General features: G+C 42.1%; 1 protein-coding gene across 4 annotated transcripts in view; it reads left to right on the top strand.

Annotated features, from left to right (window-relative positions):
- IL15 (interleukin 15) overlaps positions 1-27,363 on the top strand; it is a 65,618-nt gene that overhangs the window by 21,735 nt on the left and 16,520 nt on the right. The window contains exon 1 of one of the 4 annotated variants that reach the window (XM_054031070.1): positions 5,751-5,819. The exons of 2 other annotated variants lie outside the window; for them this stretch is intronic. In XM_054031070.1, coding sequence (XP_053887045.1) covers positions 5,814-5,819 — 6 coding nt within the window. In that variant the 5' untranslated portion in view covers positions 5,751-5,813. Of the gene's footprint in view, positions 1-5,750; positions 5,820-25,247; positions 25,390-27,363 lie in introns of those variants that run through there. One more of the 4 variants, XM_054031071.1, reaches the window with a different exon arrangement.

Genomic DNA, 27,363 nt, shown 5'->3' with positions numbered 1-27,363 from the left:
TAAAGCCACAGTTTAGAATTCAAAATTATCTTGACAAACTGGAGAAATGGTCTGAAATACATAGGATGAAATTCAATAAGGACAAATGTGAGTCCTACACTTACGAAGGAATAATCAATTGCATAAATACAATACAGCCTTTGGATTTTGGGAGCAGATACTGGCCTAAGAATTTGGTCAGCAGTGTTTCTAGGCCCATATGGTAAGGGACTTCACCTTGAACTAAGTCTAGTTTGTTAAGTTTTAATACTAAGATGTATTTTATCTTTATTTCTCTTGTAACCATTTCTGACTTTAATGCCTTATACTTGTACTCTCTTAAAACCTCTCTCCTTGGAGGTAAATAAACTTGTTTTATTCTTTAAATCAAAACTAATCCAGTGTTGTGAACTGTGTGGGTAACTCCATGTAGGGTGGCAAACTGTTGTATATTGACCCCTCTAGAGGGGCAACAGACCTAATGTATGTGGACTGTCCAGGAGAGGACTGGACAGTGCAGAACACACATTTTGGGGGAAAATCCAGGACTAGGAGTGTGTTGGGGTCATTCTAAAAGTGGAAACCAAGGCTGGTGGAAGCCAGAGTGTGACTGATGTATGGCTTACAGGCCACAGCTATACACAAACATTCAAGGCAGTAGCAGAATGCTGTTTGGTGGTTTGTGAGGGACCCACGTGGGAGTTACAGCAGCAGAGCATTGTGAGGCACCCCAATGTGCAGGGTTGGAGTGACAGCCCCTCACTGGTCTGGGTTGTACCCCTGAATGTCAGAGGTATCTATGCCCTGTAACAAAGATTCCTACAAGAAAAATATTTTACCCGAGGGATAGCATAGTGATACAGCTCTTAATCACTTTTCACAGGCTTATACAGAAAAAGACTGAGCAGTTAAGGTTTCAAATAACCAGTGCAGAACCAAATTGATTTTTCTCTGCACTTATAGCACATCTGCAGGGGAGATAAAGCAGAATCTAAGAGTGAGAAATTGCTTGATTTTGGTCCAGACATTCTGTAGCATAGCTGCTCAGTCACCGCCCCCAACACAGCTCACAATTCCCTTTCGACCCTGCAGCACTTCTGGTGGCACCATCCTGGCCAATAACTTCATAGCATACCTCACTGCCTTTTGCCTTTTTGAGAAAGGCCATTCTCTGCCACCTGGTCATGTGCTTCAACATCCTAGAGAGTCAGGGCAGTCCAAAGGGAATGGAGAGAGGTTTAGTATCCAGCTTGCCCACAGAGACCTCCCACCCCCTGCTAAGCTCTCCAACTCCACACAAGCTCCTCCAAGGCACAGCCTAAACTGAAAAGCCAAGCCAGGAACATAATTCCCAATACTCCACTGCCTCCAAAGCACAACTGCACATTCAAACAGCTTATACTGCACACCCTTGAAATCCCAGTCTAGACTAGGGTTGCCAACTTTGGTTAAATAAATTCCTGGATATTTAATTTAATCTTTAATTAAAGATCAATCTTTAATTTCTGGGGACTCTAGAACAATCCTGGAGGGTTGGCAACCCTAATCTAGACCTCCACATGCACACACAACTTACCATCTCTGAGGTCTCCCCCAAGACTGAGAAGAATCTCAGGAAGGGGAAATCAGAAATACATGTTAAAAATGCTATCAGAGCCTCTTTGGAATAGAAGCAAGAACAGTTTGTTTTTTTCCCCTACTCCTCCGGTCATGGCACCCATAGTGGCCAGACCATCAAGGACAGGGCCTTGTCAATAGCTGTGTGGTGGACTAACTTGAGGGGGAAGAAATAGAGAGCTCAGGATGAAATGTTCTCAGACCTCATTGCAGACTCCTCAGAAACTATGGAAAACTACAGAGAGCTGAAGGTTGTTTTTGAAGTCTGAGATGGAGAAAGATAGGAAGCTACCCAGAGAAAACACAAGTGGCCAGGGACAGCGTCGCCATGGCAAAAAACACTAGCGACAGACCGGGAGACGATTCAGAGGCAACTCCTGCAGGCAATACAGAAGCAGAACGCTCTGCTGAAGTGCATATTGTTTGTGGGCATGCTGACAATCTAGTGCCCTCAGCCAGGACCTAGCCATGTTCTGCAGCTCCTGGACAATACAGGGTACTGGGAACACCAGCATATGTTTCCCACTGTGCTCCCACAGCCATGTTCCCAGAGGCCAGGGCCCCAGCTCAGGGCAGCAAGAATAATTGCATGTGGGACCCCGGCTCTTTTGAGTCATCTAATGCCCCTGATAATTTTGAGCCCTGAGATTCAGCACCAAAAGACAGATGAACAAGAAGAGACAGAGGGCAAGACGTATAATGACCTGTGACCTGGAGTCCCCCCCTTGTTGTGTGCTGCCCTCCACTGCACTGTTTCACTTTAAAACTGTTTCATTTTTGTTTTAATTAAAGGTTTATTGCTAGCTGTTATATAAGAAATTGTTGTTTAATAATAACCCATTACAATTAATTCATAAAAAAAATCTGCAATGTGGTACACATTCTGGTACACAGAAACTACTATGAATTTTCCATGTCACAGGTTTTTACAAAAGAGACTGCAGTGTTCACAATCTATCCCCTGCCTCCACCACCTGGGATAGCAGCTGGATGTTCGGCTGAACATTTTCAGGCCTCAGACTCAAAATAAGAGCAATAGGCATTCCTGACAGTATTGGCCTGGCTGGTTCCATTTTCTAGTAGACACCTTACTGGCTGCTCAAACCAGGCAAGTCTCTGCATCCCACCCTTTGTTAAAGCTTTCTCTGTTACTCTCACAAAATGTTGTGCAAAATAGAACATGCAGCTGTAATCTTAGGTGAGCTCTTTTTATGTAGCTCACAACCTAGTCCATAAACAGCCCCACCTGCCTTTCAGGTGACCAAATGCACATTTCACTGCCATTCTGCAACTACTCAGGTGATCCTTAAACTGTTCCTTCCCTCTGTCCAAATGCCCTGTGAATGGCTTCATTAATCAGGGAATCAGAGGATAAACTGGGTCTCCTAGGATAACTGGCACAATTTCCACAACATTAATGTCCATAGTGATCCTGGAGACAAAGTCTCCTTTATTCATTAAGGTAAATACAGCTGAGTTCAGAAAGATCCTAGCATTGTGGACCTCCCTGAATTTGTTTGTGAACCTGCCATGGTGGCCAACCAGGCCTTGGACCACCAGAGAGAAAAACCCCTTCCTGTTTATAAGCTCCAAGCCCTGGTGTAGGGGCAAACAATAGGCACTTGGATCTCATCAATTGTTCCAATACAGTTTGGGAACCCCATGAACACAAAGCCACCAATAACCTCCTGAGCATTACCCAGCTTTACAACCCAGTGCAATCTGGTGCAACACACATGCATGACAATGGCCCCAACTGTCAGTCTCTCTATGTCCGATTGGCTACAGACTAGTAATATTCGGGGTTGGCCAGCTTCCAGAGGGCAATGGTGACCTGCTTCTCAATGGGTACATGCCACTGCATGTTGGTACTTTGTCACTGCAGCTCTGAGACTTGCATAGCACAGATCTAAAAAAAAAAAAAAAAATTGCCTTCGCCATCCTCAAATTTAGTCATCCCAGGTCTGCAGGCTGATCCTTTCCCACCAGTTGACACTTGTTTCTGAACCCAGCAATGGCACTGCACTGTGTGAAGCTGCTTCAGGAAGAGTTACTGTAGTAATAGTTACCTGGTGTCATCCTCATCTTCCTCTGTCTGCTGCTGAAGAAGCCGCTGCTGCAGCCACTTCATCCACTCGGTGGTGCAGCAGGCAAAGTCCAAAACCAAAGTCACTTGGCTCTGAGAGCTCACATAAAGCACAAGCAGCCTCTGTGACTTCACAATTGCCAGCAATGTGGTGCAGAGCATTATTTACTCCTGGGGGAATTCTGTGCCAAAAAATTTAAAAATTTTGTTCACAATATTTTCCAATTCTGCATATTTTATTTGTCAAAACAACAATATAATCACACCAGTTTCAATTATTTTGATCATTTATTTCAAAATAAATGTCAGCAAATATGTCTGTAGCAATATAGACAACAAAAAAGATTCAGAAAATGTTTTTTGACAAATAGATTCCTTACTAGGCATATTAATGCAGAGCTCTGAGTAATAATTAATTTAAACTACAATACAGAAACATATTTCCCACACTCCCAGAAGCAGTGCAAAGTCAGAGGTAACGGACAAGCTGAGGGAGAGGGAAATAATTTCTGGGAAAGAGCCGGGGTGTGAACTTGGAGGGTTGTTGGGTATGGATGGGGAAAATATGGAACCAGGTTTTTTGCAAGGGTGTGGAAGGACTGTTAGAGAGCTTCCCATATGCAGACCCTGGCCTCTCCTATTCAGTCAGGCACATATGTCCCTCCACTTCCACTCAGACACCCACTCTCCCTAACCCCATGTGGCCCTGCACCCACTCTCCCTGTGCCCTTGTGTCTCTGGGCCCCCACTCAGCCACCCTCTGTGGCCCTGCACCCCTCCCCTGTAACCACGTGGCTCTGTGCCTCCCTCCCCCCCCCATGGTCCTCCACTCCCATTCAGCCCTGCCCCAATCTGTCCTCCCACACTAGCCCTAATGATCCCCTGTTTGATCCCCCAGCAGCCAAATGCTGTCAGTCTTCCCATAGTCCCTCTCTCCTTACCTGGCATGACAGGCACTGCAAAGAAGGCTCTCTCTCTTCCCTAGCTGGCTGGGAGCAGCTGCTGTGTTCTATCACCAAAGTGCCCTCTGGTTCTGCAGCAACTTTTCAGCAGAAGCTTTTTTTCCCAAGCAGCCAGGCCTGTCTCCCTCTTCAGTCAGAGAGAGGCTCCTGACTCCCAGCCTTTTATATAGGGCCAGCTAAGGCTTGATTGGGGCGTGGCCCAGCTGCAGCCACTTCCCCCAATCAGCCAGGGTTTTGCTCCCTTTCACAGCCCCAGCCCTCTGCAGGGCTTTTCCAACCCCTTCAGGGCTGGAGTAGGTGTTCACCCCGCTACAGAATAATTATTGGGTACATGTTGGCTATCAGCAGTTTGCAAATGGCGCTAGCCTGCCCTGAAAGAGAGGAATCATGGGACAGAGAGAGTGGAATCATGGGAGTTTTTGAATTTGACCCCACTCCCAGAATTCTACTGGCTTCCACCTGCCTTCTGCTAGGCATCCCACATAGGGTGACCAGACAGCAAATGCGAAAAATCAGGATGGGGTGGGGGGTAATAGGAGCCTATATAAGAAAAAGTCCCAAAAATCGGGACTGTCCCTATAAAATCAGAACATTTGGTCACTCTAATTCCACAATATTCAGTGAGAAAAATCCCAGAATGCACATATCTCAGCAGCAAAGCAAAGGATCATGGGATATGCTTGCAGAACGCCAAGTACAGCTGATTTTTAAAAGAAAAAATTCCACTTAGGCCAGATACTCTATCTGTATTTTAAAAAATGAGTTTAAAAAAACTCAAATAATTCATTTCAATTAAGTTTATTGGCTACATTTGACTTATCTGTAGTTTATCAGGGATATAAACCAAGTAATCAAGTGAAATGAATGCCCAGAAATCAGTCTACCTTAAGAAAAGCTAATCTATATAATGTGGTGGTGTATTTGTAAAACTTTAACAATAACACAGAAATGTCTCCTCCCTGTCACAGGCATCTGTGATTAAGGAAATGATAATGTGAATATGACATGACCTTTGAAATGCAAACTGGGAGGTTATAGTGAGCATAGCTTTGGAAACATTGCTGAAGTCTGCCAGATTGATTAACATCTGTGATCCTATTGACACTAAGCCTGGTGTCTGCCTTTTTTGACTTCTGCTTAGCTCTTGCAGACCAAAGGATGACATACAAATGCAGGTAGGAGAGTTAGAAAAATATACCTTCTGCTGCAGCACATTAGTTTGTTTTGTCTTTTCAAATCTACAAACCTATTAATCTATAACTGACTGTGCCACTACAGATTTGACATGCAGTATACTGCTATGAACTTAGAACATACTTTTTGAAAGTATCTGGTTATCTATATAGATTCCAGAGACCTAGGGGAGGGTTTTATTTAAGATGCATTAAACTATTGTATTTTGATTGTTTTATGATTACTATGTCCACTGAACCATGTGGTTAACTTGTTTTTGTGTACTGTGTTGTCTTAATTTTATTCTCCCATTTCTAAAAATATCACTGTGAATATTATTTGCAATATAGAGGTAGTAAACTCTTAAAAAACACATGTATTTATGACTATTTAGTGGGAATAAATGTAGATAAGTAGCAAAGCAGAGAATAAAGCAAACAGGTTATAAATAATAGATTTCAGTTAGTCAGTTAATTTCTGTAGCCTGTATTCATTCTTTGCAGAAGGTAACATATTGAAACATAAAAGCATGTAAAAAAGTAGAGCCTTGTGAACCTTTTCTAACAGAACCTGACAAGTGCATTGAATGTTATCAAACTTAGCCCAGTTTAGAGCCATCCTTTTCCCGTCTAGTTTACGATAGGCTTCCTCCATCCTGCAACAGGCTCTGGGATATTGCCATTTAAGGTATTTCAGGCCATGCAAGATAAGCAGTCGTTGTAGCAAGATCCAAGGGAGTCTTTTGGATCCCAGTGCTGCTGAATGACAGCGTGGACAGGCAGCCGAGTCTCTTAAAAAACTTGGATTGTGAGTAGAGCGAGAGTTACTTTTCTGGCCACAGTCACACTCCCAAGTGTAGGGGAGTGGGCTAGGTTGCTGCTGTAGGGAGCAGAGAGGGCCACAAGCCATTGCTCCCCAAAGACAGAAAAGTAAGAGGGTATTTTGGAGTTATTTGTGGGATAGGAATCCTTGGGAGAGGGAGGGGTTTATGATTTTGAGTAGAAACTATGCAAAAATTGATGAGTTTGTGTGGTTTTCACTCTAAACTAAGTGAAACTTGATGTTTGTGTGTACTCTGTACAGGTTATTATTATATAATTACATATTCGTCCAATACATATAGCTTTGGACTGAGTTGTGGTGTTTAGATGCTGCATGTGATTATTAGACCTGGGAGCACTGGCTGTTGGGAGTCTGAAAGGACAGGAAACAGGAAGGAGGGGGAGAAGTTGAGGAGGCTGGGAGAGTTACAGAGTGTGCAGCTACAGCTTGGTAAAGAGATTTCCACTGTAAATAAAGTTCTGTTGAAGTTTGTTAATACCTTGCCTGGTGGATACAACATTTTGGCGACGAGGATCGGATCTTCTGCCTCTGAACCCACCTGCACCCTTTCTGCAAAGCCCAGGTGAGCCTCCAATTGCTTTTACTGTCTGGATCCATATGTTTGAGACTTATCTGCTTGTGATCAGTGCTACAGAGATTTCTGAAGTAAGAAAGCGTGCTCTGCTAATCCACTGCCTTGGAGCAGAAGAGCGGCGTATATTTTACACTTTTCCCCTTGCAGATGATAAATATGAGACTGCATTAAAGAACTTTTTTGTGCCAAAAGTGAATGTAGTAGCTAATCGCTACAGATTTCGCCAGAGTGAGCAGAAACCAGGGGAGACTATAATGCAGTATATTGCTTCCCTGAGGAGTCTGATTGTAACTTGTGACTTTGGGAATATGGCAGATGAGATGATTAGAGACCAGCTCATTGAGAAAACAACCATGCTTCGTGTAAGAGAACGCTTACTTCTAGAACCACAACTTACACTAGAAAAAGCAATAACCACTGCTACTCAGTCAGCTACAGCTGAAGCCAAAATAATGAGCAAGGGTACAGGAGGCCCAGTCCAGGCTGTGACTACTTTGCAGAAAAGTTCACTATCACTGCAGACAAACAATTGCAAAAGGAAAACTAATGAAAAGCCACTGAACCAGCAAATGCAAAATACAGTAAAAGCATGCTTTCGCTGTGGATCCCCACAACATCTTGCAAGCTACACAGGATGTCCAGCAAAAGTAGCTCAGTGCAATCATTGCAAAAAGATTGGGCATTTTGCTAAAGTATGTCACAGTAGCCAGTTCAATCAACAGGTGTATGCAGTTACAATACCAGATATTACTGTGCTGAGTGTAGACAAAATCACTACTGCACATATTCCAGAACAGATAAAGTGCACTGTAAATGTTTCTGCCATACCCTCAGGCAAATCACACTCTATTCAGCTAATGTTGGACACTGGCTCAGCAGTATCTGTACTACCTGATTCCATCTATTTGCGTTACTTTAAAGATGTGCCTCTTACTGAACCCAAACTTCACTTGGTATGCTATTTGAAAAACCATATTCCAGTACATGGCTGCCTGCCAGCAATAGTTACTTTTGGTGATTGCTGTGTAACTGCGGAGTTCTACATTGTCCACAAAGGCACTCCTATCCTTGGCAGAGATTTATTAGCTGCTTTAAATCTCAGGGTAGTTAATGGACGAATTGATCTTCCTCAGCAAAGCACTCTTGCGGTACACACACCAGTTTCAGCTGGGACCCAACTCCAGGTTGAGGAGAAACTCGGCTGTGCTTATGGGTTTCTGCATAAAGTTAAAATGTGGAATAATGTGATGCCTGTACGACAGAAATTACGGCGCTTACCATTTTCAGTCAGGGAAGCTGTCTCAGAGGAACTTAGAAAACTTGTTCAAAAGGACATTATTGAAGAGATTAACTCCTCGGAATGGGTTTCACCTATAGTAGTGACGCAGAAGAAGGGTGGATACATTCGCCTTTGTGTGGACTTAAGGGAGCCAAATAAAGCTATTGTGATTGACAGCCATCCTCTTCCACACATAGAAGAAATATTTGCAGAACTCCGTGGAGCAAAGATGTTTTCTACTCTTGATTTGCAGAGCGCATACCACCAGGTTATGTTGCATGAAGATAGCAGAGACCTCACAGCATTTATTACACGAGGGACTATTTCATTTTAAACATGTTCCATATGGTCTCGCATCAGCCCCAAGTGCCTTCCAAAAAATGATGTCATTGATTCTAAAGAATCAACATGGAGTTCAGTGCTATTTGGATGATATTACTGTGTTTGGAAATACTACTGAGGAGCATGACAATAACCTGCAGTCTGTACTAAACTGCATCAGCAAAGCAGGCCTCAAGCTCAATAGGTCCAAATGCAAATTTAGACAAACTGAACTCTCCTTTCGGGGGCATACAATTTCACAGGCTGGACTAAAACCTGATCCAGATCATATCCTGGCAATTTCCAATGCTCCTCCTCCAACAGATTCTCAATTGTAACTACTGATGCTTCTGATTATGGACTTGGGGCTGTCCTCACACAACTTCATGAGGACAACACAGAGAGGACTGTTGCATTTGCTTCAAGGACACTAAGTAATGCTGAGAGAAAATATTCTACAGTTGAAAAAGAAGCACTTGCTTGTGTCTGGGCTATTGAAAAATGGAGAACTTACCTGTGGGGCCGCATGTTCAAGTTGCGCACAGACCACAGCCCTTTGACAACGTTGCTTACCAAGAAAGGACTGGGAAGAGCAGGATATCGTATTGCTAGATGGTCTGCAAGACTACTCTCTTTCAATTATGAACTGGAATATAACCCTGGAAACGAAAGTGTGGTAGCTGATTGCCTTTCTCACCTGCCTTTGCCTTCACCAGATGGTCCACCGGAGGATGACGATGTAGTAGTTGCGCTTATTACAAGCACTCTTACTGCAGTTACAAGAGAACAATTTCAAGCTGCTTGTTCAGCGTGTCCAATTCAACAAAAATTATGGGAATTTCTGACAAAGAGATGGCCCAGTAACCCTAAAAACCTTGACCCAGTTTTGCTGCCTTATTTTAGAGTTCGGGATGAACTTTCTTTGCTTGATGGCTGTGTGCTATGAGGTACACACCAGCTACTTGTGCCAGAAGGATTACAGTCAAAACTCATACACCTGGCACACGATACTCATCAAGGAATTGTCAGAACCAAACAACGACTACGGGATGTGTATTGGTGGCCAGGGATGGACTCTCAAACTGAAGCACTCATAAAATTCTGTGTCACTTGCCAAATGCATGATAAGATAGCAGTGACATGTACCCCTCCATTACAGCCTGTTCCTCTTCCTGAATCTGCATGGGAGAAAGTGGTGATTGACATTGTAGGACCCTTTGATACTGCTCCAATTGGCTGTCGTTATGCCATCACTTTAATAGACTATTTCAGCAAATGGCCTGAGGTAGCGTTTACATCGCAAATTTCTTCTGCTGCAGTAATTAAGTTCTCTTTTCAGTTTTTAGCCAGGAAGGTAACCCCAAAGAACTGGTTTCAGATAATGGTAGTCAATTTACTTCCCTGGAGTTTGAAACTTTTCTAGCAGAGAGGAACATTTTACACAGGAGGTCATCCCTATATTACCCTCAAGCCAATGGGGAAATCGAACGGTTTAACAGAAGTTTGAAAGAGAGTTTGCAAAGAGCTAATCTGGAAGGGTGATTGTCGATACCCTTCGCTACTGATTTCTTGCAAGCATACCGGGCTACACGACATGCACAAAGATCACCCGCAGAGTTACTGCATGGGAAACAGCTGAATACTAAACCGAACATTGCTGGATTGTTAAAGGCAGGACCTGATGCCCCAAACAAGGATAATGTGAGAAAGACAGTTGAACAGAACCAAGCAAAGTCTAAGGCTTTCACAGACAAACGGCGGGGTGCTAAGGAACCAAAGTTTGAGTGTGGTTCCTTTGTTAGAATACAAAAACCTGGAATCTTACGCAAAGGGGACCATAAATTCACAGCTCCTCTTAAAATCATAGAGAAGAAGGGACCTTATACCTATTGACTTTTCTGATGGGCGGGTATGGAATGCTTCTTATCTTGCACCTGCCTATGCACCAAGAGGAGATTATGCCAACACCCAGTCTGCATTGGATGACTTCACCGTAGAGCCAACACAACAAGACATTGCACTGGAACCGGGGCTTGAGAGATGGCCTGTCAGATCCAGATGACCACCTGCCTGGACGAGAGACTATGTTATGTAGTATCTACAGTGTTTTCAGTGTAATATTCCTGCCAACAGTATAGTGTCTTGTTTCATATTTGTTCCTGTGGTTAGAAGAACAATGTTTATTTTAATTTGGAAAGTTTCTTAAGAAAGGAGGGAATGTGGTGTTTAGATGCTGCATGTGATTATTAGAACTGGGAGCACTGGCTGTTGGGAGTCTGAAAGGACAGGAAACAGGAAGGAGGGGGGAGAAGTTGAGGAGGCTGGGAGAGTTACAGAGTGTGCAGCTACAGCTCGGTAAAGAGATTTCCACTGTAAATAAAGTTCTGTTGAAGTTTGTTAATACCTTGCCTGGTGGATACAACATGAGTGAATACTTTTAGAGGTTTCATTTGGTGTAATTACTTTAGCACAGCTCAGGAAATCTTTTTAAAGAACCGTAGGAGCTGAAAATTGACTAAATCCTTATATTCCCAATTCCAATAGATTTGTGAAAGTGTATTAGGTAATGTATAGTGTCTCTCATGTGGCTCAGAGGAGGCATACCTGACTAGTATAAAACATGTAACACCCATAATATGAACTCCTCTGCCTGTATTTTTACACTGATTTTATAAATGGATATGAGCTGGTACCTTCATTTCTTCTGATACGATAAAAGCAGAGGTCCATCAGTATTGTTTAAATAAGCCTCTATCCTTCATTCTTTATCAATTGGAGATAAGAAGCTGGAAAAGAGGAGGGGAAGAAGACTCAGTGAAATCTCAGATTGCAAAGCTTTACATTTCTTATGAACATGAAACCGGTTTTAAACTCCTGTTCTATGATCTTGCTGTTACAACTTACACTGTTGTTTAGGTTTGATCTTTCACTGATCATAGCATGAACTGTAAGTGGTAAGTGATTATCAATTTTATGGTAAGCTTTGAGAAAGATGACTTGATCTTTTGTGGTTAGCTATCTTGTGGATGTATACTCTAGGCCAGGGGTTCTCAAACTGCGGGTCGGGACCCCTCAGGAGGTTGTGAGGTCATTACATAGGGGGATCGCAAGTGGTCAACCTCCACCCAAACCCCGCTTGTCTCCAGCATTTATAATGGTGTTAAATATATTAAAAAGGGTGTTTAATTTATTAGGAGGTTCGCACTCAGAGGCTTGTGATGTGAAAGGGGTCTTCACTAACTTTTCTCTTCCTTCCATTTTACTATCCTGTGCAAGACTTTGCTGATTGACTTATCATAAGTAGTGATACTTAACCTGTGTACTTGTGCAATTAAGGTGTTATGTAATTATACCTGAATGGAACATGGATTTATGTTTATACAATGGGATGACTGGAGTATACTCAGTGTGCAAACTATAGCTGCATACCTTCCTTTTTCAAGTTTGTGTGCTTGTTGCTAGAGAATGTGTGTGGAACTTCTATCAAGTTCTGTTTTTTTACATATTTCTCTCTTTTTTTTGGGGGGGGGGGGAGTTGGAAGGACATAAGGACATAAAACCCACTCATCTCCTGCCCTGACAAAATGACTCTCAGATACATGACATTTTATGTATGCCTGTAGCTGATTTTGCATAATTCAAGTAACACGTGAATATTGCAGCTCTCATTTTAAATTGTGTGAGAATTCAAGGCACACAGGTTTAAGTGAGGACAAAATATTCTTCTTAATATTCAAGATGGGAGAACTACTTGTCGATAATGAAAATTTATTTGCCACGTATATGTGATGCTTTTTAAAAATAAACTTGCAATGCCCCCTCCCTCCCCTGGCTCATCCACAGCCTGCCCCTGACTTGCCTTCTGTGTTGGGTCTGGGAGAGGGACCCATGCAGAGCTCTTTTGCTGGCTGGAGCATCCCTCCTAACACAGGTGGATTTGACAGGGGTTGATTGTGTCCCTTTATGCCACAGGTGTGATGTAAAGGGTAAAGTTGGTCAGGAATGTTCTGACTTTATTTATTCTCCCCTTCCCCCCCACCCAAAAATGCAGATTTTTCTAACCTGAAACGTTTTGTGGAAATGTTTTGTTTTCAACAAACCTTTGCCAAAACAGAGGCAGAATTGTGACAAAACCTGCCTTATTTCCTGCCAGCTCACTTGGTGGCCTGCTGGGGACTCAAGGGCTTCCAGGTTCCATGGCTCAGGAGCAGCCCTGCCATGCACACTCTCCCAGAACTGGCAATTGGAAGCCCTGGGAACCCTAGCTCAGGCAAGAGCTCTCAGAACTTCTGGCTCTGCCCTGCTCTGCCCAGGGGATTCCAATAATTCCCAGGCACCACCTGGGCTGCCCGGTGAGTCTCCAGGAGTCAGAGCAGCCACCTGCTGCATTTCATAAAGAAAGGAAATTGGACTGATACAGTTTGATTTTTCCTAAATGATAAATTTTTGATATTTTCTGTCTGCAGGAAAAATTGTATTCCAAATCAGAACAAAGACTTCTTTGAAATTTCCCACTAAATGGAAATTCTGATTTTTGATTAGCTCTGTTTGAGAGGCCACACCAGAAAGACTCAGGTCCACTGATTTCAACTAAGACTTGCCAGGCTGCACAACTGGCAGTGGTAACCTGCTCAGCTCCCGGGCAAAGGGTAAGGAGGCCAGTTTCAGAAGCCTGAAAGTTGCACTGTGGAACATTCAGTGGGAAAGGCAAAGAGATATGAGTTTTCAGTGCAGACGACTTTTGTGTATGAGACAACTGATAATATTAAGTCTGGTATAAAGAACTTCCAAGAAAGACTTTCTGTGATAGAACTCTGCATGGGGAGCATTGAGGATACGGTAGTGACACCTTGTTCTTAAAATTGGAAAAATCAAACAGGATTTGTAAAGATCCAGGAAAATTTTTGAATACAGAACAAGAAGAATGGCTGAGACTGGTATATCTTCCTAGAAGAGAAGGAAGAGATATGCGGTTATCTATAAATAGCTTCCTTAAGGAAATTTTTTCAATAGGAGGATACTGGGTCTGTATTTGTATTATAATCCACGTTGTAGCCCTTTACCAACCATTCCAAAAGCAATGGTAATAAAATTCTTGAGATTCCAAGATTTAATATTTACCAGTGAAGTGTACTTTGTACCTCCTAAGGTAAAAATAATATTCTTATCTGATGTCTAGAATAGTGGAAGCAGTAGTGCAAACAGGTGCGTATGTTTATAACATTGTGTTGTCTAACTTTGCTGTTCATCTTTTCCTGGAACTGTACTGGTGCTGGACCAGTAGTAGGAAAAGTGAATAATTCCTAGACTAGACATGCACTCAGAAGAAAGATGCAGTTTATTCCAGTAAAATGACTAGGGCAAGGATTTTCCTTTACTCTATGGTATCTTGCAATCCTCAGAATTATTTACGGGAATCAAATTAAATTATTCTGTACCCCCAAACAATTTATAGCTTACATGTATCTTCTGGCAATCAATATGGATCTCCACAATTCACTTGTGAGAGCAGCAGACCACCATGTGTTGAACCTAGCAGAGAGGAGCAGATCTGAACTTGAAAAGATTGCTCATGTTTTTAACATCTTAGATCAACTTAAAGATAGTTTACAAAGAAAATATACCAATGTTTTAGAAAGGCTGTTGTAAGAGAATGTGTTTCTAGTTTATAATTGTGATTTTTAAAAATTTAAGGATGTGCTACAAACTCGGGCCCCAGTTCTGTTAATACTTATGATCATGCTTAACTTTACATACATGAGTAGTGCTACTGAAGTCATGGAACCACTCATGTGTGTAAAGTTAAGTGCTTAAGTGTTTGCAGGATCTGGAAGTTAACAGCCTACACTGGTTCACTAATTAAAATGTTGATGTTGGGAGGAATGTTTGAGGTCTATCCCAGGTTATTGTTGGAATGTTTCTGAGTGGATGGCACCAGCTAGTTGGCAGGCTACCAAAGAAAAACAGTTTTCTTGTTAAGATGTGTTTGCGCTTTTATAGGCGATGTATGTAATCCTTCTGCCAGATGAAGTCAGCAGCAACAAGAGCCGGGTTCAATATCTAGGGGTTCCTCTCAATGCTACAAAACAGAACTGCCTCTAGCCCCCCCATCCATTAATCTGGAAAAACTTACCACCACCCTTGGGCACCTCTAAGCGGCAAGACTTCCCCACTTGCAGGCACTGAATCTGTGTATAATAAACAAGAACTTTTAATAAAAAGGAATGGGAACCCAGCATTAGTTTGGGAAAACACTATGACCATATTTGAAAATGTGATTATAAGCCAACCCCACCCCATAATGCATTCAGCAGTGTCCTTTGTCTCAGTTTCCCACCTTTTGGTGTGAAAGTCCAACAAACAAATGTCCCTTTAGCACAACACTCCCTTCTCCCTCCACTGCTCTCCACTCACTGTTAGCTGTCCTGGGTCGGCAAAGACCCAGAGTTCTAAAGTGCATTCATGTGCATTCACTTCCTACCCCTGGAGGGAGGGGAAGCATTGACCAATGCCTCAGCTGCTGCTGACACTTCTGCAACTGATGCACAGTTGCCATTATTCACTCTGCCGTTGCTGCTTGCTGCTGCCATCATTCACTCTGGCACTGTTGCCATCGTTCACTCCGGCACTGAGGGCTGCTGCTGCTTCTCTGCTGCCACTTGCCACTCTCTACAGTGCCACATTCTGAGGTTTCACCACTTAACCTAGCTCTCAGTGGTTTCAGCTCTCTGTAATTTAAGTGAGTAGTGAGGAACATCACTGTTAGTGTAGGCTGGGCAGTCTCTTTCACTGCAGCGCTGTCTCGCAGAAGGCCTAAGGCTCAGCAGCCAGACCTGGTTATCAATAATTTCGGTTCGAATGAGCACTGAACAAAACAATGACTGACAACTGAGACTAATCAGCTCTGTCTTTAAATAGCGGAGAGGTGGAAGGTCAAATGGTGTCTAGGACTCTGAGGCAGAGCCCACACCACCAGGTAGCAACACTGTCCCCTCTCCCTAAGAAGCCTGGCATTTTCTTTAACAACTCTGCATCTTAGGCCGGGGATGGTGGGGACTGGTGTCCAAAGTCTACCAGCTTCCACATGCTGCCCACCATTGCTTGCTAATAACAGGCATTTGGTGAGGGATCAGTTAAATCCACTTTACAGGCAGCCAGAGAATGCCTGAGCCAGTGCAGAACGTGTGGACGTATTTTTAGGAAGGACTATGGTACCTGTATAGCACTCTGTGAGCAGCCAGTGGCAGTGGAACCCCTACAATTCCAAGTCAGATAGAAGTCTTGCCTCTTAGAGGTGCCCAGGGGTGGTGTTAAATTTTCCCAGATTAGTGGATGGGGGTGTGAGCCAGCTCTGTTTTGTATTGTTAAGAGGAACCCCTAGATATTGAACCCAGCCCTTTTTGCTGCCGACTTCACCTGGCAGAAGGGTTACATCAGTATCCCTCACAAACACATCTTGAGTAAATCATTAAGTTGGGAAAACAATTTAGTTATATTTATGGGAAATCACAATCTGTATAATGACTCTAGACATGTTAGATGTACAAACTATAAAGGAGAAACACAATGAAAATATTGGCAATTAAATGATACCCTGGTGCAGAACAATGAAGGTCGAGCTGCAAATTTAAATGAAAGATTCTGGAATATGTAAAATTAAACTTTATGGGATATGCTTGTAATGCTACTGTATCAATTCGAAGATAATTTATTGGAAATGGTGAGCAATTTAAAAGAAAGACTGTTTGAAAGAATTACCTTCCTTGAAAGGAAAACTAAAAGACTGGAGGCTCTCCTGAAGTGCAGGAAAACAAAAGCAATATAGAATGCTAATATATGTAAGGGAAGAACTCAGTACATTGCTGTGTGAACATTTAGTGGCCAATAAAGCTAGTCAAAAGAGCTTTATTTGAAAAGGGCAATAAAGCTGACAAGATTTTGGCTTATCTGCTTAAAAGAGAGCTCATAAGAAATATATTTGTCAAATTAAAACCAAAGAGGGTATGAAGCAAAATCTAAGAATTATTAAATGAGCTTTTTGGGATTTCTAGGCTAATTTACATACCCCACAATATGTAACTATCTCAGAACAGATACAACATTATTTAGAAAAACCAAAACTACCTATCGTCTCATCAGAAGATACAATTAGGTAAAGGGATATCCTGAGCTAAAACTGAAATTGAAAGTGTTGTAAACAGCCTAACTTTAGGAAAAATCTGGGGACAGATGGCTATAGCTACATTTTAAAAAACTTTCCAGCAGTAAAAGCCCCTTTATTGAGTAAGAGCTATTGAAAACTATACGAGAAAAGGGAGTTTCCCAGGACTAATGCATCGTGTTACCAGTACACATATAGGAGAAACACATAGTTGGGTATGAATCCCTGTTTTGATCAATTGCCCTTTTAAATACAGACATTGACATTTATGCCAAAACACTTGCAACAAAATTAGAGACTGAAATTAAGCCATTGATACATAAAGTCCAAACAGATTTTATTTATGGAAAGCAGTCTTCAGACAATCTGTGACATCTATTCAGCCCTGTCAAAGAGAAAGGAACCTGCCTTATTACCTCATGATTTAGAGAAAGTATTTAACTAGATCAACCAATAGACTGTCTTGAGCAAAATAGATTTAGTTCCAAATTTAGGAAACAGATACCTTATATTTAATCTCAAGAGCTATCTTATTAAATTGCTCCCTTCCTAAAGAAATACTCCTGAAAGAGGGAACAGGATAAGTACAACGTCTGACCACTTCTGATTGACCTAGTAATAGAAGTGCTTGACAAAAAGTTGGAGCTAATGGGTGTATTACTTGGCCAGTAATTTAGACCACAGAACATAAAACAATCCCTTTTTCAGAGGCGCTACCTAATCGTTTACACAATCCTTTATCTTCAACAGCTGCAGTTTTACAGGAATTAATTTTAGCCAGATACCGGTCTACAGAATGAATATTCAAAAGACAAAATTACAAACTATATTGATGAGCAAAAGAAGTTAGAGAACCTTATGTCAGGCTTTTTAAAGTATCTACAAAACTAAAATCTTTAAGTGTACATGTAACCGATTCAGTAGACTTGCTCTGTTAGACTTTTCTTCCCATCTTACAGAAACTTCAGGAGGAATTTAGAAAATAGAAAAAAGTATGAAAGTTTGATAGCTATAGGAATAATGAAATGAGATCATATTCTGGAATCCTGTTATTTGAGGAGAACTCTACATTAAGTCGTAGAAAGATTCTGTAGACTCATGAGACATGCTGGAGAAACTGAAATACAGAAGGGAATTTACAACATATTATTTGGTTGTAGACCAAAATAATAGGTTGTAGTGACAAAAACAGTAACTGATACTGAAAGTGATGTTGAAAACAAAAGTATTGAGTTCTTCCCCTAGAAATATTATTTGGCATAGATAATACAGAAAAATACTAAATGTTCAATCATGAAAGCACTTTAGAATGCTTTTCTTGGCAGGGAAACCTATTGTAGTGAAGACATGGAAGTCACTGAGCCAGATCCCTGGTTATGATAGCTCAGGAGGTGGTGCAAATATGTCATAGAGCCCTCCTTTATACTCTCCTGATCATAGCCTGGCTGTGTGCCATGCTAGCCCTTTAAGTGTTAGTTTAGTTAGAACAGGTTCTGCTGGCTGCAAGGGAACCCCCGGTGCCCCGCAATGCACCATCCATGCCTTCTGATGGAGCAGCGTGGAGACAGTGATGTAGGAGCCACTATGTTGACTCTACACCATCAGAGGCTCCCTTATGTTTAGGTGATCTTGCAGTAGCGAGATATGCTGACTTTGGGCCGCTCTGCACTGGCAGTATGGCAAAAGAGTACCGAATAGGGCCAGTAAGCCTGCCTGCTATAGTGATGAATAGAACGGTGTATGACATGCAATAGAAATGGACAACTAGGTTTATTTCAAAACAAAAGAATATGAAAGTTGTGTGGGTCACTGTTCAGAAATTACACATTAGCCTTCAAGCTTGCAGGAGCTCTAGAGAAAAACTGACAATTTGAGCTGAAACTGGACTCAGTTTAACAAGTAGTGGTAGAGTCTGTGTGTTAGTAGAGAAAGGTGTAATTCTTTTGTATGCTCAAATTACCCCTATGTTCTGTGCTGCACAGAGCTTCTGGTTGGGGCAGCTCAGGTGGGGGAGCTTTAGGGAGCCTGTTATGGCTTCCTGATCCTCAGTGCCACTCTGTGCCAATATCAGCCCAGTTTAGGTTAGGGAATCCTGGGGTCTGCTGTAACTCATGCCAACTGGCAACAGTACCCAGGGACCACACACCGGCATGAGATAGTCTGAACACAGCAACTCTAGCCATGCCCCTCCTGCTGCAGCCAACTGGGGAGCAGGGTATAGCACCTGGGCACACCAGCTGAAAGTTTCAAAATACCAGGAGAATTTTTAGCTGAACAAATCTGGCTGCTTTTAGGCCCCTTTGAGCTGTCACAGTGGCATAAATGGGCTGGGATGCAACCAGGATTTATTAATAGTATGTTTCCAATATGATGCATTGATATGCGTTCAGTAAAAAGCCCCGTAAATATTTGCATAAGGAAATTCGTCTACTGCTGAGAAGGGTTGGCAGGTTGGTACTCTGAACAGGATAGTGTCCTTATCTGTGCTGGTTTTTCCTCTGAATGTTCACTTCTGTTTTCATTTTAGCTACATTCAGCCAAGTGTCTTCAAGTCTTATATGCACCCCATTGGACTGGGCTTCAGAGCTGAAGGTGCCCGGTTGCATGCGGTTAAGCTGAGTACAGCAAAGCTCTTTGGTAAAAAAAAAATCAAGCAATAATGGCCTTATGACCTCCTAAATGGTATTATTATGTGTATTATCCATGATAGACATGAACTTGAAAATTTCCACCAAATTATTATTATTGGTAAATTATTATCAAAACCGCAGCAAAGCAGATCTGCTTACAACATAATATGTCTGTCTGAGACCAATGGGTGCTTCATTTGACCTTGATGGATTTGTAGAGTACAAGGAAATAACAAAGGGCCAGATTCTCTTGCTGGTGTAAATGGGCAAAACTCCACTTATGTCAATGGAGTTGTACCGATTTACACCGGTCAAGAATTCTAACCATGGACTAGTGTAACCAGACTTGGTCTGAGGCCACTGGTACAGCATTTAGAGAGACAGTTCACTTTCAAAGTGATGTGTTAGACTAATAGACTTGATTGATCTGTAAGAGTTACTCTTGTGCTTACACTGAACATAAAATAACACTATTGTGGTTTCAGATTACTTTCTCCCATATTCTGATCTGTATGTATGCTCTGTATGTGTGTGTATATGTTTACATATATTTTATTTCCCTTCTGACACCCCTTCCTATGGACTTACCAGTCTGACAGGCTCATGTTTGTGGGGAGTTGAATCCTCACAGGATTCTGTTTATGAGTTCACTGGACAAAATTGCTGCTGGAGCTGCACCAAGTCTTACTTATTTGCTGTGGGACGGAGAGGAGCAACATCTTCTCGCGGCTGTGGTGGTGAAAATCAATTGCTGAAGGAGCCAAGTGAAGAACGGGGTCCAAAGCATGGAATGAGACTATCAGGCCAAACAGGCCCATATATATCATCATGTTATCTCTTTCATTAAAGATTCCACTTTTTTTACCCTTTCATCAGAAGCAAACATTGTCCCCCAGCAAGAACATATCAGCTCTTTAGCTGGGATGACTTTTGAGGTGGGTGAGAGAGAGAGAGGAAAATGCTCCTTTCCATGTTTACCAACTGGCCCAGGGACCTAAAGAATGATCTGATCCTGCTGGTCATGAGACCAATTGATGAATGAGAGGGAAGAATAATAGGCATTGTCTTTATAACCACATGATATAGTAATACCTGTGAAAACTGCAATTAGCATTATTATTACTTATTTGTATTATGGTAGTGCCTGGAGGCCAGGGTTCCATCATGCTAGGCAGAATACAAACATATAACGAAGAGCCAGTTCTTGCCCCCAAAGAGGGTATAATCTATGCAACTTTGTTCCCTACACTTGTATTCTGTCAACTAATCCATCTGCATCCTGACACATTCCAATTCTCTAAGTAGCTTCAAATCCCCATTTTTTAAAACAACCCAAGAAAGGAACTTTTACTTGTTCCTTCCCCATGTATAATCCCAATCACCAACATGCAGATGCAAAATTACATTGGCATGGGAGTAGAATGGGCAATATTCAGTCCTGTATGTGTATAGATGTGAATTCATAAAGTGATTTGATGGCATCAGAACTAGAAATGGGGGCTTTACACCACTGGAAGAGGAAGATTCCCTTCTAACCCTGTAAGGTTCTGAGATACTGAATTCTAAGTCCTTGATGCTATTATCTCTAAGTAGAGGTTTCTGTCTAGTTAGAAATGTTCAAAATTCATCGGTCAGACTATGCCTGTCATTTCAAGCCCCTTGTAATTGGCAATAATAGCAACTAAGGCCCTGATCCAGCGTAGAACTTAAGTACATGTTCAACTTTAGCACTACACACCTGCTTAAAGTTAACGTGCTTAAGTGCTTCATGCCTTGGGGTTCAGGCAGCCTTGCTTCACAGGCAGACAGTTATGAAAATTACCAATTTTAAAAAATGTCTAAGTCTTTTCTTAGAAATATGGAGAGATATGGTGGTACAATGTAGTAAAAATATTTTGTCAGTCCTCCTTTGGGATAACATTTATAACTCACTCATAGCTTTGCTGTTAATCAGTAATAGGAAAATAAAATGTTTGAAATAAGATACTTCTGAAATCTTATTTTGGATTTCTTTTGACTAACAATTAATAATCATATACCATCTTTTCATACAATACTACAAAACTTATTTAACCTCTTTCACTCCTTCTTTATCATCTCTACATTACTCTTTGATTTTGTTCATTTATTGCATTCCTTCTTCCTAAAGTACCAGTTTATGTCATGCTCATCTCTTTGTTCCATTTCCTTCCTTTTCTTTATTCTTTGATGAGCCCAGTCATTGTGCTGGGTATTGAACAATGCATATTGTAGAAGAAGACATGTCCCATGACTCCAGGAGCCTTCACTCTATTTCAACAGACAATGCAGTTCAGACACATGATTCACAAGATAATCAGAGAGTGGAAAGCTCAGTCTCAAAGCAGTTTGAGGCTCATGAATTTTAAAATGATCTTTGGAGGGCTATCATTACATGGTTTCACAAAAGTAGTACAAATCCCTCGAGCAGGGATTTGAACAGAGAGAGACATGGCTTGGTGCACCAGGAGGGAGTCAATTCTAATCAAATAATGCAGAATGGAAGACGGCATAAAAGTGTTAGTTATGGAGAGAGGGGTAGGGAGTGGTGCAGAGGAGGCTTGCGCTAAGCAGAGGAAATAAGCATCTAATTAGGGATTCATAGGCTGGAAGGGGCCATTGTGATCATGTAGTCTAACCTCCTGTACATCATAGGCCATGGAACTTCCCCAAAGTAATTCCTAGAGCATATCTTTTAGGAAAACATCCAATCTTGATCTAAAAATTGTCAGTGGTGGAGAATCCACCATGACCCCTGGCAAATTGTTCCAATGGTTAATTACTCTCACTGTTAAAAATGTATGCCTTATTACCAGTCTAAATTTGCTAGCGTCTACTTGCAGCCATTAGTTTATGTTATACCTTTATTTGCTAGATCAGTGGCTCTCAAACTTTGTTTTTCGCAGACCACTTGAAAATTGCTGAGGGTCTTGGCGGACCACTTAGTGATCTTTCCAAATGTTGTTTGTACCATTAGCTAACTATTGTAAAGCGCTTTGGATAAAAGCACTATATAAAAAAAACCCTTAATAACATTTTTTATTCTACAAATAAAAGCACACAACTCATATTTTAATATCAGTAGTCTTACCTTTCTAATGTGATGGATGTGCCCTCTCTCCCATGCCGAGGCAGCCCCCAAGCTGGGACTGGGAAGGAGGGGTGTCTCTCCTTCTCTCCCCCACCACAGCAGCCACAGAGCTGAGGCTGGGAAGGAGGGCCATCTCTCCCTGGCAGCCGCAGTCCTGGAGCTGAGGAAAGTCGCCACTTTCTCTGGCTGCTGCAGCCCAGCACATCCCAAGTTCCCCCACCAAGTGTTTAAGTTTTAAAGCTTTATTAATAAAATAACAGCGGAGAGTGATGGGTGCTCCCCATGTTACTTAGAGGAAGGAAGGAAGTGTTAGTGCCCCAAGCCCTAACCCACTTTCATACTTACACATGCTTTACCCGAGGCTGGCCAAGCCTGGGTGTAATGTAAGAAGAAGAGGAGGAAGGTTGGCCAGAAGTTTTGTCCTGGGCCCAGGTCGTTTGGGGTCCTCAGTAATTTTTGAATTGCTCCAGCCCTTAGGAGGGCTTTTAAATCCAGGGCTTTTGGGGGGGGAGTTTTGTTTTGCGACTTTTGTTTTTGGTGTTTTTTGTATCAGTTTAAACTGGCTTTTTGTGGTTTTTAAAAAAAAATTAAAAAACACCAGCTCCAGGGACGCGCAGCTCTGCTTCCCCCCTCCCCTTGTTGTTTCTCCACCAAAACTGTGACAGATTTTTGTTACAATCTGCCTCAGGTGTCAGGTGATCAGGCTAAGGCCACAGGCTGCATGCACAGTTGGAGTAGGAGTGGAACCAGGTGATCCGAAGGTTTTTCCTGGGGACTGAATGCAAATGCAAAACACTGTTTGCTGGAGCTGTGAGTGTGTGTGTGAGTGAGAAGCAGCAAAAATACCACAAAAGCATACAGAGAAGGCAGCAAGAAAGCTTGACAGACAGCGAGAGAAGCACTTTCAGCTTTTTCTCAGGGTCATGCTACGAGAGAGAGCTTTCAGGTAAAATGCTGGCTGGAAAGAGACTTGGAACTATGAGCAAAGAAACTGTCTCTGGTTGTTTGTTTCCCACCATGTTCAGGGAAATAGGATATTCTTTATAAATAAACAGGACAACATCAAAGAAATACCACACCACAACATCATTTTCTCCCCAAAAGGAAACAACTCGCAAGGCCCTGAATATTGGCTAACCACTCAGGTCAAAACAGTCTCCTACACAGACTGCCACTTCTGGACCAGAACCACACACAGAATGTTGGGACTACATTGTGATGGAAATGTGGGATGACCAGCAATGGACCCAGAGCCTTTGTATAGGGAAAGTAACTTTCCTGGAGCTGTGTGAGCAGCTCATGCTGGCACTTGGGCACCATGTCCGTCAAATGAGAGAAATGCAGTAATGGTCCAGATGCATGTGGACGGTGATTAGATATCTGTGGTAATCTGGGGTTGGCACAGTAGTTGTGGAGGTTTGCAAGGCAATTATCACTCTACTGCAATCCTGCATCCCTGTAATATTACGGGTTTTTAACAGATGGGATTCCTGGATTGTGCAGGTAATATTGCTGGCACACATACACCCATTTTATGCCTTCCATTTGGAACAAGTGAGTACATTAACAGGAAAGGATACTACTCTGTCATTATGCAGGCCTATGTGGACCACCATTACAGATTCATGGACACCTATGTGATGCTGGTAAACCAGGTGCCAGCTCTTGCCAAGTCTGTAGGCCTCAGCTGAGCACTGACAAATTCATAGGTGGAAACCAGACCAGCTCACCCATATGTTAGTAATGTTCAAGGTAGATGTTAGACTTGTAAGGATATGTTGAGATGCTAAAAAAGTCTTGTCATTTGCTGTGTGCATTGATCTTACTTGTAATGTCTGTATCTCATGCAATAAGGTAATATTAAAGTTTTGCTTTATAATTGTAAAAATGCCTGCTCTAAACTTGTGAACTCAGATAGGAGGAATGGTTCCCCAGGACTACCAAAACTAAAGCTACCAGCATTGTCTTTAGTGTGAGATACAAATTGATCTGGGAGAAGTGACTGGGGTCTTGAGACTGGGAGCAACCTGAATCTTTTGTGATTTTTGGTGAAAGTGACCATTTATCACTAAGTCCAGCTTGTCTGGGTGGCAAGAGAGACTGGAATGCCCAAGGGGATTCTGTGACTCGATGATAAGACTATTACAATGATCCAGGAGTTTACATTTTTTACTGGGTTGGTGAAATCTAATAATCGAACATACCACCAGTTTGGGGTGTCTGCCCTGCTTTTTGATAATCTGTCCTGAGGTTGGCACTCACAGTTGTGAACCTCTCCAGACAGCTTGACAATCTACATAGGATACACTTTTGGGGCAGCACCAGATTTGGAATTGCTTTTCTTAGCCCTGCTGTAGCTCACCCTGAGCACCTTTATATTTTCCCTGCACTGTTGTCCTCTATAGTTGATCCTATGACTGGCCAGCAATTTCCAAAGCTATGTTTCATATTTTTAGGCATTCCTCTCTGGGTCCCAAAGTCAAGGGTTTTGCTTCCTTTGGCCCAAAGGTTCACCAAGAGTTTGGTATTGGCTACTAGCTGAGTGGCTGCATCCTGATACATGATCTTCTTTCTGGGCAATCTTCTCACCCTACATGACCAAAGCTGAAGATATTGCAATGTGGTGCCAAGGACACTGAGTAGAACTATATGAAGGTCAGTAACTTGCAGTCAAGAGACAGAGAACAGGTAGATTGCAAGATAGGACACGGGATTGGGTGCTCTGGGGACTTGTGAGACGAGACTGGTGGACCATCATCTATAAATTGTTATGATTGATTATATCTGCTCCTTTCACTGAAGACATCTTGCATAACCAAAAAAACAAGACAAGCTAACTTGTGGTTTGCCCTATACTGCAGGGTGTGGTGGCTACCCAGTGCTGTGGCATCACTATGGAGTGTTGATGTCTGTATTAACAAGCACATTTATTATTATGACTCACAATGAATTTTTTCTAGTGAAGACAAAGCCATATATGATGGAAGTGGGTTTTTAAAAGTTTAGATTTATAATTCTGAGAAGGTCCTGTTGTGTCATGTTCTGTAACTTCCTCACCCATGATTGATTCCATACAGGGTCAGATCCTTAGGTCTAGGCAACCTCAGGTTTCAAATTACAGGACCTGATTAGGGCAGGAGGGAACAAAAGTAGAGCCACCTTATGCTCCTTCATTCTGGAGGCCAATTAGTCCCAAAATAAGGTAAACTATGCTCAGGCCAGTAACATTATCACTGCAGTGAGGGTGGGGGTCACAGATTATATGACTTGTTCTTTTTAAAGCTCATAAACTGCTGCTTCACTCCACAACTTTGGGAAATGTAACTGTAGCCCTCTCTCCCCCTATTCAAATTATCCAGGGGACCTCTAATCAGCATGTGACTTCATTACAAACCACTGGGCTGAGTGGTCTGTCAAGGCTGAGGCATTTTGGCTGGTCAAGGTGTAGAAGATTGCTCTGCTGCTGCCCATATTATACCTGTTCTGTGGATTGATGATTTCTAATTTCCATGCTGTTGATATGACATCTTTTACAAGCAGAAAAGTCAATTTTTTAAAGGTTCCTGTGCTCAAATCTCTCTAGGTGTTTGACAGCCTACTTTTCAAGATGCAGTAAGCTTTAAACTTCATATCTGTGTTTCCCGTTGGAAATCCTATTGAGTATTGGTTACCAGGATATCAAAATATCAAACAACAAAATATTCAATACTTGACCTGCTAGTGTGAGTGATTGCAGGTAGGAGTGTATATATGACAGGTAACTAAGGCAACATACCGCCTAGGTCAGATCATGCTAGTTATTTTTGTATTTAGACAAAGTTTGCATTACTAATCCACGCTCAATGAAATGTACACAAGCCTCACTGTGACTGATTACTCAAGCTATCTTAGTCATGAACCCATGAGTCCTCTCTCTCTCCCCCTCCCTTACCCCTTTTTCCCTCCCCCAAAACACTGCTCTATAAATCACTTAGTTTCATGATGGTCTGTAGTTCCTTTTATCCTCCCTTGTCTCTCTTTAACTGTGGAAACCATAGTTGCCACACAGTTTAGTTCTCCCATCTTCAGAGACCTAAGCAAAGTTTCTATTTGTTGCTCCTGTTTTTCCTGGATATTACTGTGATGCTGGCAGACCAGGTGCCATCTCATGCCAAAATCCCACACCCCAATTTACTTGTGTATTAGTTAGATAATTAAATGTTTAAAAGTGTATTTGGTATTTAAATTTCATGAAAACTAATGGGAGGTTACTTACTATATCCCATTATAATGTAGCAGCAAAGAGTTACATTGTGTATACCTCTGTAACTAAATAACCCATCAACTGAGAAAGAAGCCTTGTGAATGGAAATGAAGAACTTTTCTGTTAAAGTGCTAATTTCAGAGCAAGTTGTCATTGTTTGTGATGACTGGAGGTCAGATGCATTCCTCACTCTCCATCATCAAAGGAAGAGCCCATGTGGGTAGTGATCCTGTCAGCTTGTTTTCTGTGAGGAGAAGCTGTAAGTGTGGATTCAGGGAAAGACCCTTCATCTTTGGACTGTTTGGATTCTAACAGGGTGGAATAACTGAATGAGAAGACTGAGATCCCCAGAGTTATTCTTGGTAGCCCTGAGAGACATTTGGAAA

The sequence above is a fragment of the Malaclemys terrapin genome, chromosome 5 (genome assembly GCF_027887155.1).
Source record: "Malaclemys terrapin pileata isolate rMalTer1 chromosome 5, rMalTer1.hap1, whole genome shotgun sequence".
In the NCBI taxonomy this organism is placed as follows: Eukaryota; Metazoa; Chordata; order Testudines; family Emydidae; genus Malaclemys; species Malaclemys terrapin.
The sequence above is the reverse complement of the archived record's forward strand: the minus strand, read 5'-3'. Positions and strand labels throughout refer to the sequence as shown.